This window comes from Numida meleagris, chromosome 5 (genome assembly GCF_002078875.1).
Source record: "Numida meleagris isolate 19003 breed g44 Domestic line chromosome 5, NumMel1.0, whole genome shotgun sequence".
In the NCBI taxonomy this organism is placed as follows: domain Eukaryota; kingdom Metazoa; phylum Chordata; class Aves; order Galliformes; family Numididae; genus Numida; species Numida meleagris.
In genome coordinates this window covers 41,295,416-41,311,669 of record NC_034413.1, presented here as the reverse complement: position 1 = coordinate 41,311,669, position 16,254 = coordinate 41,295,416, and the positions used below count along the sequence as shown (strand labels likewise).

The 16,254-nt window shown below is 42.3% G+C and overlaps 3 protein-coding genes across 7 annotated transcripts in view; 2 read left to right on the top strand and 1 right to left on the bottom strand.

Annotated features, from left to right (window-relative positions):
• Positions 1-426, bottom strand: part of PMS1 (PMS1 homolog 1, mismatch repair system component) — a 45,142-nt gene extending 44,716 nt beyond the window's left edge. For 3 of the 4 annotated variants that reach the window (XR_002439888.1, XM_021400386.1, XM_021400392.1), the window contains exon 1: positions 211-332. The gene's annotated coding sequence lies outside the window, so the exon portion shown is untranslated. Of the gene's footprint in view, positions 1-210 lie in introns of all 4 variants that reach the window. The other variant, XM_021400388.1, reaches the window with a different exon arrangement.
• ORMDL1 (ORMDL sphingolipid biosynthesis regulator 1) lies at positions 238-7,440 on the top strand. 2 transcript variants are annotated; one of them, XM_021400405.1, is made up of 4 exons: positions 238-368; positions 2,403-2,583; positions 4,517-4,668; positions 6,054-7,440. In XM_021400405.1, exons 2-4 carry the CDS (start codon positions 2,410-2,412, stop codon positions 6,187-6,189), a joined length of 462 nt encoding a protein of 153 aa, XP_021256080.1. In that variant the 5' UTR covers positions 238-368; positions 2,403-2,409; the 3' UTR covers positions 6,190-7,440. The 2 variants fall into 2 exon arrangements, with proteins under 2 accessions (XP_021256080.1, XP_021256079.1); XM_021400404.1 differs by having other exon boundaries at positions 245-368; positions 2,390-2,583.
• On the top strand, positions 7,641-14,240 carry OSGEPL1 (O-sialoglycoprotein endopeptidase like 1). Its single transcript, XM_021400396.1, is given in 8 exon segments — positions 7,641-8,286; positions 8,289-8,508; positions 9,446-9,833; positions 10,647-10,851; positions 10,931-11,079; positions 11,639-11,769; positions 11,914-11,985; positions 13,825-14,240. Coding segments are annotated over 8 exon segments (1,293 nt in total). The 5' UTR covers positions 7,641-8,249; the 3' UTR covers positions 13,916-14,240.

Genomic DNA, 16,254 nt, shown 5'->3' with positions numbered 1-16,254 from the left:
CAGAGGCAGCCCTTCCCGCCCGCACCGCGCTCCGCCCCGCGGCTCCAGGCCCGGGCCTAGGCCCAGCGGCGCGGGAGGCGGCTGCTGCCCGCGCCCCAGAGAAGCGCCTTCCTTCTCGTCCTCCTCCTGCTGCTCCCGCTCCTTCCCCACTCCCCGGCTGTCAGCCAGCCCACTCCGCTGCACTCCTCACAGCCCCCACAGCCCCCGTACCTGCGCGGCCCACTGCCCCGAGGGCGGCCCGGCCCGGCCCCTCCCCGCGCGGAGCCCTGCCCACGGGGCGGCCGCCCGGCCCTACCTGCGGCCGCGCTTCTCCTCTTTGGCGGCCGCAGTCGAAGAGCTGCCGGCGGAGCTCCCGCAGCGTCGTGAAGGTGGGGCCGCGCCCGGGGGGAGCGGGAGGGGGTATGGGCTGGCGGCTGTGCGCAGCTGGTGACGGCGGGCGGGCAGACCCGGGGCCGCTCTCACCCTTGTGGTGCTGGCAGGGCGGCGAGCCGAGGCGGGGCGGGCCGTGCCGTGCCGTGCCGTGCCGTGCTTCCCCGCAGCTGTCTGTCTCGCGGTGCTCCCATCCTACGGGGATCGGAGATCGGGCTTTGCAATTGTGGGGTGTCAGCACGTGAGAGGGGGATACCGGGCTTGCTGTAGGCCTTCGTCCAGAGAGCTTGAGTTACGGCATCATGGAATCGCAGAATGGTTGGGTTGGAAGGGACCTCACAGCACAGCCAGCCCCGACCCCTGCCCTGGGCTGGCTGCCTCCCAGCAGCTCAGGCTGCCCAGCACCCATTCAACCCGGCCTTGGGCACCTCCAGCCACGGGGCACCGCAGCTCTCTGGGCAGCCTGTCCTGTCATGCTGTGTTTAAAAATCCACAGTGAGGCGGGATGATGCTTTGTGGTCATGCACTGTTTGGCACAGCCATGTCACCTCACGACCTCTTCACCTTTCTGCTGATTCCATGCACACCGCGTTGGCATGCACTCCCTACCCTGTGGCTGTTGCCTGCAGCCGTGTAAAGCAGTTGTCCTGTGGCAGTCCTGGGTGTGCAGGTGTGTTTGGACAGAGAGACAGTCCGTATGGGGCCATGAATGAGCACCACCTGGTGTGGAAGTCGACAAGTTGATTCCAATTTCTTAAACCAAAATACAGCTGGGTTTCTGGCAGTAGGAAAGAAAACACAGGAATGCAGTAGATGGAGAATGTATTCAGCTGATTGAACAAGAGATGATGAGGAAAAAATAGGTTCATTAAATCAAAATACAGTACTGACTAACTTGTGATGCTTTGTCCTCAGGAGGTAGTAACAATTTTACTTCATTCTTACTTTACAAATCTCAAGTAATATGCTCCTTGCACATGTGCGTTTTGAAATGCTTTGCAGTGAGGGTTGATTGTAACCGGCATGGCCGCAGTTCAATTTCGGGTTCCTCACATCTATTTTTATATTACCACCTACTGTTAATACCTGTATTGCGCATTGTGGTGCATTACGCTGTGATGTTAAAGATATGTTGGTGCTCTGCAACACTGAACAAGTACCAGAAACAAACTTCCTAAAAAAAGAAAAAAGCCAACTATTTCTGCCAGTTAATGTTCCTGTCAACTGATTCAGAAGGAAGTTAACAGTTTTCCATCCCTGTCCCGTAAATGTTTATAAATAGTCCTATGGGTCATGCGAGTATGAAGTAAACTTTTTTTAATACTTAATACAAATTGTAGTACACCAGGCCGATTTCCTAAAGAAAGAAGGATTAGAAATCATGTTGTGTATGTCTGTGTACGTCTGTCAAGTAGAAACCTTCTGAGCCTTTGCCTATTACCAGATAAGATCAGCGGGGTAAGAGTTCCAAAACCTGCAGGGGGTAGAATTCTGAGATCTGGTCTTGTGCTGCAAAAAAGCAGGAATAAATTAGCTATTATTCAGTCCTCCCAGGAACAGGTTGCCAGGCAGTCAATATATGCAAAATTCCCAAATAGCCGTAACATGAGTGAGATGGGGGGGAAAACTGTCTGGTGAGAACTGGGAAAGAACGGTTGATATTAGTGGCAGGAGAAAGGAATTTAGAGGATAAAAATTACAAAGATTGGTGTCCCTGTGGGTTTGCACCTTCCGCTTCTGGCAGCACTGCTCACTAATCCCGCATCATCCCTGTTATAGCAGGCCTGGTGGTGTTTCTATTTGTTTGGCTGTTTGTTTAAAAACAAACAGTCCCAACAGCCTATTTGTAGTGATTTCTTTATAAATCATACTTCATTTGATGGTCTTGAGGTTCGCCTTAGCTTGTGCTAAGCTAAGCTTGGTCATTCCAGACCTACTTATTTAAACCAGCCTCTTTCCTAATTTGCGAGCTGCATGTATTAGATACGTCTATAATACAGTAGTCTCACTCTTCGAACAGTTCTGTTCTGTAGGGTAAAAATGAATGTTGGAGTTGCGCACAGCGAAGTGAATCCAAACACGCAAGTGATGAACAGCCGTGGAATGTGGCTGACATACACGCTTGGAGTTGGCCTGCTTCACATCATCCTGCTCAGCATTCCTTTCTTTAGCATCCCTGTTGCATGGACGTTAACAAATGTGATTCACAACCTGGTGAGTACCCTCTCTTGTAATACAATTCAAAAAGTTGTTCACACATACTTAATTTTAAAAGCAGGTGAAAAGAAAAATAGCTGGGCTGTGTGGATTCCGAAACCCGTCTAGCCAAAACACCTTCTCTATGTGGCTTACCCCCTGTTAAATGGGTTGGCTCTTTCAGGGAGGAAGAGTGATAGAGGATCACTTTGGATTTAAGCGTAAAGGGCTTGAGGTATTTCTTACTTATTAAACATATATAAGAACTGTAAATGTAATATATAAAAAAGAGTACTATCTATTAATGTTTCTATATAAATCTGTTTGTATCTCAAGAAGTTTGACTTCAGTGCTTTAGATGATGCCTTTTCCTTGGACAGAAGCATCTGTGTTCTTTCTCTTGCTTTGATTTCTAGTCAAGCCAGACAAATTCTAGCTCTGAATGACTTCAGTGTAAAACTCTGTCACTGTACATGACATGAAAAGAAACAAAACATCGTATTTGGAAATAACTTGATCACATTGACCCAATCCCTGAAACCATTTCTTATTTAGTAGATTGTGATATTAATGATGACTTCAGCTTCCAGAGGCTTTTACATACAGAAGACCGTGAAAATCTTTCTGCCTCTTCTCCCCAGAGTGCTATAATTTTGTTGTAATCATTCAAATACTAAGAATTAATATTTTCCAAATACCTTTCTGAATTCGTGCAGGTTGCTATCATGACAACAGGGATGAGAGCATGCACTGGCCAAGTAGTTTTCTAGTGGAATGCAGAAGATGGGTATAAACTGTACTTTGGATATTGCAGCATTTAAATGGCACTTTTTGTTTAAAAATATATATATATATATCCTTGAACGTGGAAAACTTTTAGCTGACATTAAAAGCAATTTTAGTGGTTCTTTCTGCACATATTAGTACAAAATAAAATGTGGAGTAAGTGTTTGGATGTCCCGAAAGTGCCTTTTTGGTTATTAAATTGAGGCACTGCAAAAAGAATGAATCAGATAATTAATTAAGCAACTAATTCTCCTATGGTAGTAGGCCTCCAGTCAAGGGGCTGTTTAAAAAAAAAATGTGGAAGAAGAAGCAAAATGACTTGCTCAGCTTTCACCTCCTTCATAAGAATTCAGAGAAGTGAGATTTTTTTTCTAGATAAAGCTTTCCATCTCTGTGCATGAGAAGTGAACGCACCTAGAAGAATGCTGAAGTTTTCGATATTTTCTGGTAGAGACTCTTGCTTGGAGTTGGCAGATAAAAGACAAATGATTGTCAAAATTGGAAGCTTTGTTCATTTGATGAAACCAGACTCTTCTATCTGGAATTGATGGCTGCTAATCTATCTTTCAGAACAGACTAGCTGTAGCATCGTTCCATCAAATAGTAACAAAGAACAGCCCAACGTGGTTAAGGAGAAGTAGCAAAAAGATGGACAGATGGTATTCAACAGACTGCTGATATTCAGCTTCTAAGCATTTGAAGCTAGTGGAAGGTTGAGGAAGCTTTCAGAAGTTCTTGTAGTATTGCCGGTATTCACCAGGTAGATTTCTACTTTGTGCAAGCTCTGCCTCATAACTCAATTTCATACTGTGTTAGGAAAGCAGTAACATAAATCGTCAGCCCTGAACTTGCTAGAGTGCTTGTGAAATTCAGTTGACTTCATGTGATCTTTGCCATCTAATGTAGAAGGTAAAGCGCTGGGTTGTGGGTCATGTAGACTTTGGCTTTAATTTCGAATGCACCACTGACTGCATAACTTCAGGCACCTTCTTGCCTCTTCTTTGCTCTCCTATAATTTGTTATTTCAGGTTAGCAGGTCTTCTAGGTGAGAGTTCGTTTACTCTTTTTTTCTTTGTTTTGTTTGTCTGTTTTTTGCAATGCATTGAACAATGTAGCAATTACATAACAGCTAAAAGTACCAGTGTATTCATTTATTTTCCCCCAGGGAATGTATGTCTTCTTGCATGCAGTAAAGGGAACTCCTTTTGAAACACCTGATCAGGGGAAAGCGAGGCTCCTGACGCACTGGGAACAACTGGATTATGGAGTACAATTTACATCTTCAAGAAAATTCTTCACAATCTCTCCTATAATTCTGTGAGTCCTAAACTATATTATGAATGAAGTGAGTCATAAAACCATGGCTTCAAAAGCCTCCATTAAATGAGTTGCAATTTTCTTTTTTCTTTTCCTTTTTTTTCCTTGTATCTACATCAAAGATGTAGGGAGTACATATTTACAGGCCATGTAGTCAACAAGCTTCCCGCAGTTTTCAACACTAATTCAAAGTACTGAAATTGAAGTTTGTAAACAGTTATTAATGGAAATGGTTTTAAAGATTAGAAACCTTAAGAGAAAATCTATCAACTCTTGAAGTTCTTTAAAAGATTGAAGTTGTAAATACTGAAAAGCTAAACTAATTGTCTTTAGTGCGTGTGCATTACTTTGCAGTTGTTACTAACCATTCCGTAACTTGTGATTTGTGAGGAATGCTACAGTCCTCACTGAAGGGGATCCAGGGTATTACAGATTGCCTTCTGTTTACACTAGTTATGTAAATAGACTGGTTGGAAATTCTGCACCACCTGTCTCTGTTGACAAAAGTATGGTTACATAACTGAAATAAATCAGATACGTATTTAATATCCAGTTCTAAAAAGTCATTCTGTTTTTCCTAAGAGGAAGTCATCTGCTTGCTTGGCAGGTTTGAGGGGTGGGAGGGAAGATATGGTATTATGCATAGAAAGTTGTTTCACAAAGGAAAGAAACTGAAAGAAATACATGTAACTGCTCAAAAAAATCCTCTCTTTCTACAAAAATAGTTTCCTGCTTTCCTGTAGGAATGTTGTACTTACAACACTTGTATATAACTCTTCACACGCCAGTAATGCCTAAGAAGCTGAATAAATGTTTCCAGTTTGTTGCGGGGAGGACAACACACTGCTATGACATTTCTGTGACCAGTTTTTGCAAAGAATGAAAGCACAGTCCACTGTGGACTGGCTTAAAAGCAAATCACGCTGAAAACATCTGCCAGGCAGGAAGCATTTTAAAATCACATGTATCACAGATGTGCTCAACAGAAATGAGTTTCACGCTGAAAAATGCTAAGTGCTTTGTTGCTGGGCTTGTTAGGGTAGCTGAAAGGCATGCATTATTCGTAATGGTTCTTACACTACGTACAACGTGCGTCACAATTTGGGCTGTAACTGCAGAGTTCAGACACTGTAGCTTGAGGGACAGAGAGGAATGCTGGAGAGTTGGTTTTTAGCACCTTGAGGAGTATGGGAAGATGATACTTAGTCCATAATACTGTTGTATAACATTGTAGAATGTAAGATGAGATATTTAATATAAGAACATATCCATGGTTAATTGGTAAAATATAACTGATCACTGAAGCGTCTTTTTTGAGCCATGATTTGTTGGTGTATTTGTAGATAAGGGTGTCAGTAGCTAAGCTTGCTCTTTTTCTCCTGCAGGTACTTCCTGGCAAGTTTCTACACAAAGTATGATCCGACACACTTTATCTTCAACACCACCTCTCTTCTGACAGTGCTTATCCCCAAGCTGCCACAGTTGCACGGTGTTCGAATCTTTGGCATCAATAAATACTAGACAGAAGGTGTGATGCTGACTGATCCTGGCACGGATACTGCTTCTCGGGCAAAGGAAATGAGTAGTCTGCTGTTATCTAATTGTATTCAATGACAGATGCTTTTACATCTGAGATACAATTACTACTTCCTGAAAGGAAGCATTGTCTGGGGTGAAAGTTGAGTTTATAAGATGCCTTCAAATAGTGAAATGGGAATGGGAAACTTCTAGATGAAAGATTTCCTGAAGTAGTGGGCAGGCCCAGCTCTACGGTGTAATCAGCACTACGAGTAGATGTCGGTCTGGCTGAGGCAGGTAAGGGAGGTGTGAATAACTGCTGAAATGGGGAGTAATGTTTCACCAGCACCCAGTCAGCTGTGCCGCAAATGGTAACTTACTGTATAAGTCCAGCAGCCTCCGTTCAAAGGATTGGCGAGGCTACTTCTTTTGTAGATAGGTGAAAGTAGCTGGTTCGTGCTCTGTGGATTGTGAACGGGTGTGTTTGTTACTGCATTGTACAAGATTGTCTCAGTAAATACTGTGACAGTTGGTAAAAAGGGATGGTATGATTCATGCCTTATCTGTCCTTGTAATTTTTGTCACAAAGACCACAGAAAGTCTGTAACTGTCTGCTCAGGGGTCATTGCTACATCAACTCGATAGCTCAGTTTAGGTATGCTTTTGCAAGTTGCCACTGTTGTGTTTATTTCAGTTTGCTTACCAGAACATTGACTTTTCTATCTGTAATTGGGACATCCTGAACCCTGTAACGCTGCAGGAAAGGGAGCTGTAGGAGAAGCAGCTTCACCATAGATCAAGTCAGAGGAATAAGAGAAATTCTGTGTAGATCATAGGTTAGAGCAGAAGTGGAACTAGCCGTAGGTGAAGAGACAGGTTACACAGCCTGACTGCATGGTTTGCAGAAAAAGATACAAACAGCTTGTGTGGAAGTGTGCAGGAACGCTGTGGTAGGGATACCAGGCACTGGCGCAGGAACCTGTACATGAGCTGCTATGGGAGCAGAGGGAGGGAGGGGCAGAGCTCCACGTCCCAGGGGGAGGATTTGTGCCAGCCTGCCCCACAGCTGCCAGACACAGGCAGCTAGGAGCTGGCAGAAGGCTTGCTTTGTCTTCTGGTTGCAGTGAGGGGAGAGAGAGAATAAAGCTTATTTTCCTGCCGGGAGAATCTTCTAGCAGTGTGTGATGAAGATGCTGTTCAGACAAGTGTGACTTTTCTGAGTTATTGGAAGTAAAAAATTCCTTCTTTGTGCAAGAAGTGTTACCTGGCTCCTTTTTACTAACATCCCTCACACGGTTAACACCTCAGCACTCCTCAGCGTTTCTGAAAGTCACTCTTCTGTGCACAAGCACAAGAGACAATGACAGAGGCAGCGAATGATCAGGGCGGGGTGAGGCTCTCATGTGGCGGTGGAGTCGCGGTGCCGGCAGGGGGCGCGCTGCCGCCACGGAACCGCGGCCGCATCACTTCCGGGGTCTGCCCCGAGCCGTGATGGCGGCTGGGCCGGCGGGAAGGGCGGGCTTGCGGCTGCCGAGCGGGGGTGGACGAGCTGCCCCGGGCAGGGGTTGCCGCCGTTGTAGCGGTTGCCGCGCCGTGCCCAGGCTGTAGGCTTTTAAAATCGAGTCTTGGGCAGCGAAATAGAACAAAGAACGCTCGGAAGTAAAGCTCATCGCAGCCAGGAATCGGGCTGCGGAGGCAGCGACGCGAGGCTGCCTCGGATTGCGGGTCTGCTGCAGCCGGCGGCGGTGCGGCGCGTAGCCCTTCCTCGGGGCTGCGGGAAGGGCGGTAGGGGGGCAGAGCCCGAAGGCATCCTCCTGGGGCACGACTCAGGTAAAGCAAAGACATCGGCCCCCGCCTCCTCCAAGAACAACACCGGTTTTTGTTAAGCTCTTAAAAACCGCGTGGGGCATTCCATAACTTTAAGGATAATGCCACCTTTTCACAGCAACGTAAGTTATAAAATCGCGACTTTAGGACAAATAGATATTACTGGTTATATTCTATCTATGATCACAGATTTAAAGTAAATTTGCTAAGAGCACGTGCTTGGAAACCCCTCTGTAATGATAACCCGTGCAGCTCCTTTCCAGACATCACCAAAGACCAGCTGCCGCCAATGGGGGGCGTGGCCGCGCGCTTCCTGCAGCCTGCGAGGCGCGGCCCGGCTGCGCGGCTGAGCAGCGCCTCCGCTCGCTGCGCGAGGCCCCCGAGACTCGTGCTGGGCATCGAAACAAGCTGCGATGACACGGGCGCGGCGGTGCTGGACGAGGCGGGCACGGTGCTGGGAGAGGCGCTGCAGAGCCAAAAGGAGGTCCACCTGAAGTAAGCACGTACAGCTCGCAGGGCCTTCTTACACAACCGTAGTTGTGGCTAAAGATGTTCGCTAGTGATGTTACTGTTATTTGTAATATCATCTGTATAAAAGTATTTCAGAAAAGTTGATGCGAAGAGGGTGAGTATCATGGAATCACAAAATCATTAAGGTTGGAAAAGCCCTCTGAGATCATCAAGTCCAACCGTCAGCCCTTCCCTCTGTGCCCACTAACCACGTCCCTCAGTGCCACACCTACCCTTTCCGTGAACCCGGATTGACGGTGAGCCCACCGCCTCCCTGGGCAGCCCATGCCAGTGCCTCACTACTCCTTCTGAGAAGAAATATTTCCTAATGTTCAGTCCGAACCTCCCCTGGCACAACTTAAGGCCATTACCTCTCATATGAAGACCCCTTTTTTTGGCTTGTTTTCAGCACACTCCACAAGGCTGTGGAAAGAAATGCTGTGCATTTAATAAGTTTCATCTTGTTGTGCTAATTTTTTTTTCACAAAAAAACACAGATTATTCATCTAGTTTGATTAAACAAGAAGTTAGTACTACTAAAACCACAAAATATTTCCAGTTAAGTGAAAAATTAATGAGAAATAGGCATTGGTTCCTAAGTACATCAACTGACAAGTGAAGGGCTGTGTTAAGTTGGAGCCGTTGCTGTGGAATGGCATGGAGGTAGATGTAAGAGGAGCGGCAGATTTAAGAGCATATACCAAAAAAAAGGGAAAGTTAGATTCTTTCCTGATGTCCCAGTGATAATTATGCTGCATTCAGTGCACAGATACAGTTCACGTCAGTTAGACTAAATAAGACATTTGAAAATGTCCTAAGGAAATGGACAGGGTGTAGCAAGGTTATGAAATGCTGAAAAATCTATTGTTGTGATTCTGTGTTATGAAATACAAATATATTACAATTATTTGTTTCTAACTAGAACAGGTGGAATAATTCCTCACGTAGCACAGCAGCTTCACAGAGAAAACATCCAGCAAGTAGTAAAGGAAGCCCTTAGTGCCAGTGGAGTTTCTGTAAATGAACTTGCTGCTATTGCAACTACAGTGAAACCAGGACTTGCGTTGAGCCTGGAGGTGGGACTGCAGTACAGCTTACAGCTGGTGCACAGGTACCAGAAGCCTTTCATACCCATTCATCACATGGAGGCTCATGCACTTACCATCAGACTGACAGAGCAAGTGGAATTTCCCTTCTTAGTTCTTTTACTCTCCGGAGGCCACTGTATCTTGGCAGTAGCACAAGGAGTTTCAGATTTCCTTCTGCTTGGACAGTCCATAGATATAGCACCAGGTGACATGCTGGATAAGGTAATATTTCAATGCACATGTGAATCTACTTGTTTACCTTCTATTGCAGTTACACTGCTTAATCGTAGTATTAGCATCAGCCTGAGGACAGCAACACAATGTGATAGGAGCTTTACCTTATGTTTTCTTCTATTTTGAAATATCATAAATTTAAGATGGAATAAACTATTAGACATCTACGCATTTTGGTAGTACCAGTATTAAGTAGCTTGTAAATTATATTTTTAGCAAATAGATAACATAACCAAAGCTGGTTTTGGAAGGTTCAGTGACAACCGTTATAGAAAGGAGTTGTATTAACATATAAGATCAATAGTAGTGTTCTAAAGGATACTGTCAGGCCTAAACCAATATGTATTAAAACATTTGTTACGAGTTGTTTTGTTATTTGTTCTTTTAATAGTTTGAAAAGTTTGGTTTGGCTTTGAGAGTCTATATTGCTTGGGTTATTGAGTGCATTCTATAAAATTGGGCACTTTCAATTTTGTTTTTAAACATAAGCATATTTTTTAAACAAATGGTATTTGTGTTCATGCATTAAAAAAGAAGGGTGGAATGGGAAATTGCTGAAAGTTGAAGCCAACTTTGTTCCTGTTTACCTAGGAATATAGCATGAGAGTCCATGTATGTTTCCTAAAAATTGAGTAATTAACGTTTCCTGCAAAATTTGCTGGTCCTCCTGCTTTCCCAAATTGTTCTGGAATTGCATTTCTCATTGCTGTAGCAAAAAAGTCCATGGACTGCATAAAGCAATGCAGTAACAGGAGGACTTAGTCTAGTTCTCTATTTTGAGTCTGTCTTTTTTCTCCTTAGGTAGCAAGAAGGCTCTCTGTAATAAAGCACCCAGAGTGCCACAGCATGCCTGGGGGGAAGGCAATAGAGCACCTGGCTCAAACTGGAGACCGGCAACAGTACCCATTCAGAGTTCCCATGCAACAATATCGTAACTGTGATTTTTCCTTTTCTGGACTTCAGAGCCTTGTCAATAAAGCCATTATTCAGAAAGAAAAAGAGGAAGGTATTTTTAAAGTCAGATATAAACCATGTACTTCATGAACTATACTCAGGAAAACCCATCTGATCATACATTTTTATAGGTATTCAAGAAGGTGAACTCCTGTCTTGTGTTAAAGACATTGCTGCTGCTGTACAGCATGTAGTGACTGCTCACATTATCCAGAGGACATACCGAGCCATGCTTTTCTGCATAAAAAATAGCATATTATTACCAAAAACTGCAACTCTGGTGGGTATACATTAGTTTATTTTGTGTCATTTTGTTTTGCATGTTGCTTTTTATATTTAAATGTAACATCATTCAGGATGCAGATTCCTTGTACTTCTTCCAATGACAGAACTGATCATACTGACAGATAAGGAAGATATCAGTACGTAATAAATTTAGCTAAAATAATAGGATTAAAGTAGTATTAACATCTTTCATAGTTTGGTTTTAAGCTAGAAGGGGATTTTCATATCAACTAACCTGACCTTTTCTAACAGCTCAGGCCACACAGTTTGATCTAGAGTTGCCCAATACTTGATAGCCGTTCTATTTATAGCATGCTTTCACACAGGAATTGTTTTTAGCTATAATATGCTAGCTTACATTCTTTTCTGATAGGTTTCAATCTTCAAAAATGGCTTAAGCTTGAAATACATTTTTTATTGCAGACTTCAAAACTTTATCTGATAAATTTTTGTTTTTTAGATAGGATGCTAATTTAGTTTGACCTGCAAGCCCTTACTTTTGAGTTAATGCCTTTTTCCTTTTTTTTTTTTTTCCTACTTTAAACTGCTGTCAGGTTGTATCAGGAGGAGTTGCAAGTAATCAGTATATCAGAAAAGGTCTGCAGACTCTGGCAAATGCAAATGGTTTTGCTTTTCTGTCTCCTCCTCCAAGACTATGCACTGATAATGGTGTTATGATTGCATGGTAAGGGCTGTTTTTCTCTGTGTATTTCTGTAACGTTCTTTAAAATTCATCGGAATCAGGCATTTCTGTATATGGTGACTAAACCATATATTTATATATTCAGACAGTTATGACACACTTTTACATAATTGCTTTCTTGCTTAGGAACGGCATTGAAAAGTTGCATGCAGGATGTGGTATTTTATACAGTACTGATGGCATCCGCTATGAACCAAAGTAAGTGAGTCAGTTCATTCACACTATTTCTTCATTTATTCACTGTAGTCAATGAAAGTGGAAGTACAGCAGAAAGTGATGAGGAACATCTTCAGAGGACATATAAGCTTTAAAATTTACCATCACTTCCATTTCTATGTAGTTGTAAGTAAAAGTCATCCTCTTCCAGTCCTTGAGGGGAGCTTATTAACAGGGGAGACCAACTTTTTATACAGTCCATTAGCAATAGGGTAAGGAGGAATGGCTTTAAACTAAAAGAGGAGAAATTTAGATTAGATGGTAGGTGGAATTTCTTTACTCAAGAGAGTGGTGAGGCATGGGACTAGTTCCCAGAGAACCTGTGAATGCCCCATCTCTGGAGGTGTTCAAGGCCAGGTTGGATGGGGCCCTGGGCAGCCTCATCTGGTGCCTGATTTAGTGGCTGGCAACCCTGCCCACGGCAGAGCGTTGAAACTAGATGATCTTTGAGGTCCCTTCCAACACAAACCATTCTATGATTCTATGATCTTCAGCATTTAAGTTTGTTTTGACTCAGAGATTTCAGTTACCATACATCATAAAGTTTTATGTATTTTCCTGTTACTGTACTTGTATGGAAAACAGGACCAAATTAAACAATACACTCTCCCTAGCTTCCTAGTTGCTGTGGTCATAAATCTAAATGCTCGGAGTCAAACTATGTTTTCATAATCATAGAATGGTTTGGGTTGGAAGGGGCCTCAAAGATCACCTAGTTCCAGCCACCCTGCTATAGGCAGGGACACCTCCTTCTAAACCACGTTGCTTACAGCCCCATCCAGCCTGGCCTTGAATGCTTCCAGGAGGGGGCATCTGCAGTCTCTCTGGGCAGCCAGTTCCAGTGTCCCTCAACTTTCACAGTAAAGAATTTCTTCCTAATATCTAGTCTAAATCTACCCTCTTCCAGTTTAAAGCCAATTCCTCTCTTTCTGTCACTACATGCCCTTACAAAAAGTCCCTCCCCAGCTTTCTTGTAGGCCCCCTTCAGGTACTGGAAGGCTGCTGTAAGGTCCTCCCAGAGCTTTCTCTTCTCCAGGCTGAAGAGCCCCAGCTCCCCATAGGGGACGTGCTCCAGCCCTCTGATCATCATCAATTAATTTTAAATTAAAAAAAACCAAGATGTATGACATACAACATGGCTTGTTTTACAGACTTAAGTAGACCCTGGGCTTAAGGCTGAACAAAATGCTAGGTATCCTTTTGAATTTTCAGTATGTTAGAAATAACAGCTGGTCTAAAACCAGTTTTTATTCAGTTTCTGCCTTTCCCGGTGCCAAGTAAACACACACTTGGAGGGTTTCAGGACAGAAATTTTAGAATTTTTAGAATTTTCACATGTGAAATGGTAAAATACTGTTTTTTGAAAAAGAATTTGTTTTATATATATATATATCAATGGATAAAATACTAAGTTTTCTTTGATATAACTGTACATGCCATACAATTATTACAGAAAAATACCTGTGAATCTCTAAATGCATCTTGTGTTCATCACTGTGATGCAAAATTAATTATCAACTCAATTCAGAATTTGAATAACATCCCCAAAAGATGGCTGTGAAATCACAGACCTTCATGAGTTTGCAACAGCTAAAAATGTAGGGAATTCCCCATTCTAGAGATGTTTTGGGGCACAGGCTCAAGCAGACCATTTTCATGGTTAGTCTTACAGCGCAAAGAATTTGTGAAAATGCTGCCTGATTCCCATGCTGATGGTACAAAAGGTCTGTGGATCTGCCCATCTGAGTGACAGGGGACTGTCATCCTACCATAGCAATAATGTTACTTACCTTTTAACATATGGGTCACATTATTTTCTAGAGCTCCCCTTGGAACTGATATTTCAAAAAGAGTTGAAGAAGATTCCATCAAAGTGCCAAGACTAAGGAAGATACAATGGTCAGCACGTTAAGTAGTAAATTAATAAAGTAAACACAGCTATAATTTGTTCAGTGAAAACTGTTTCAATGCTTCATGTTTCAATGTTTCATGTAGACTTTATGTGGCTTACAATTGTTGAAATAACACCCATCAGAGAAATAAATAGATCTCCATGTGGTAGCTATGCCAACACAACTGAATTTCAACAGCACCTACTTTTCCTCTGCTAGTGCAAGAAGATTATTCCTACTCCCCAAAATTAATGTGTGGCTAGCACTACTGAATTTTTTTTTTTAAACTAAGGAAAAAGAATAACAGTTCAATATAGGTAACAGTAAAAATGGGTTGTTAAGGTCCAAGTTCTGGGTTTTGTTGTGAGTAATGTGTTATTCGACCTTACCTTTTGACAATCAGTACTAGCTGATCTTATGTTATTATTTATTCCAGTTAAAACCTGTTGTTATGGTTTTGTGATTTTTTGTTGTCGGTATTCCACATCATTACATCATGTAAGGTACGGGCAGTTAAAGAGTTAATCCCCTGGTTACTGCAAACTACCTTTTTTGGTGTGGCCCTCTGAGGGGGAGGGGAGGAGGTGCACTCCCCAGGGGTCTTTGCGTTGGGAGGGGGTGGTGAAGCCACGTGGGAGACGCGGGGTCTGTTCTTCCCAGCCTGGCGGAGAAAGCACGTGGTCCTCCTGCAGTTTACTGTGTAAGATTTTCAGCCTGTAAACCCTCTATCATAATTCTACTAGCCTCATTTTGATATATTTAGTAAAATTAGTTGTTCCTCCTCAGATCGGTGCCGCTGTTTTTGTGTTAGATCCGTCTACGGGTCCCCCTCTTCCCTTTGGTTTTCCCAGGTTGCAGCTCCGCGGCTTCTCTGCCGCTTTAGCCGCCGGACTCGCCGGCAATTTTTTTTTCCTTCCTCTTTTTCTCGTTTTTTTTTTTTTTTTTCTTTCGGGCCTGTCCCCCTTGTCACGGACGCAGACCCTTAGATAATACCGTGACACCTGTGCAATGAATAAAGTACTAAGCATGTCTTAATTTTGGTTGACATAAGTTTTCTAATCCATGGTGCATATATTTAGAATTGCCTCCATTTAAATACAAATTCTAGTAATTGGGATTTGTGGGGCAGTTATAAACAGACAATCTAGTTGTCCAGTGTGGTGAAGCAGGTACTACTTTTTGGTAAAAGCTGAAAAGCAAGATGTAACACAAATAAGGCATGTAGTCTCTGCTCTCAGGCAGACATTCCTACTGGCTTTCATTATTTAGTACATGATCTTAAATGCTAAAATTAATCAGAATTTTGAGAAATGTCTGCCCAACTGTCAGCCTTGAAATATTCCAGAGAGCACATCCAACTACAAAAGAATAGAGAATACATATGAAATTCCAGTAAAAACAGAAAAGGTACTCAAAAGGGTGGAAGGGATAATCATCAGTACGTAATAGCTTCCTTATGAGAAGTAATTAACTAGATTAGTACTCCTCAGCCTCTTGAAAACAACAGCATGACTGTTCATAGCCTGTTCCAATACAAGAAGAAAGGATAACTAGATGAAGTGAAAAGATAGGCTCAAGACAAAGAAGAAGGTTAAGAATTCTAGAAATTTATGTAACTTCTGGAACTCTGATGCTGTAGATGACTTAAAAAATAAACAATAGAATAAATTAGACTAAAATCCATTGGATGCTACCAAACATACTGTTTCTAAGCTCATGAAGACTACTGCAAAATTAATGCATTACAAAAACAAACTTATTTTTAAATTATTCCAATGACATTTCAACAAAAATCATTGTGGAAAAAAAGTTTGCATATATACTTAAAAACAAAGCAGTTATATATGCAGTATGCCCTTAAAAATGCAAGTACCTTTTTGATGTAGCCAGTTGATACTTGTAAATACAGATTATAAGCAGGTAGCTATATATAAACCAATTTTATGAAACTGTTTCTTGAATAGAAACTTCCTTTCTATATACGTTCTTTAAAATGCATTAGTTTTTAAACTTCTGTAAAGCATGCGTATAAGTACAGTATGCAATACCATAAATAAGGCAGCCTTGCTCGCCTGTCTTGTTGAAATTCATTTACAAAATTCTGGCTAATTCTTCCATCTCCACTGAGGTTATTCATTAGTTAGGTAACTTTGTTCCTGCATACTACTTATAGCAGATTGTAAGCAGTCTGGTATCTAATCTCAGTCACTGGGGCTGTACAAACAGAAATACAGTTCTTATCCTTACTTTAATACAAAAATACTTTTGAAGTAACCATTTCATCAAAACAAAATGTATTATGTAAGTTTATACAACATTTGTGACCTAAGCAACAAAATTCAGAAACTGTGATGTGTGA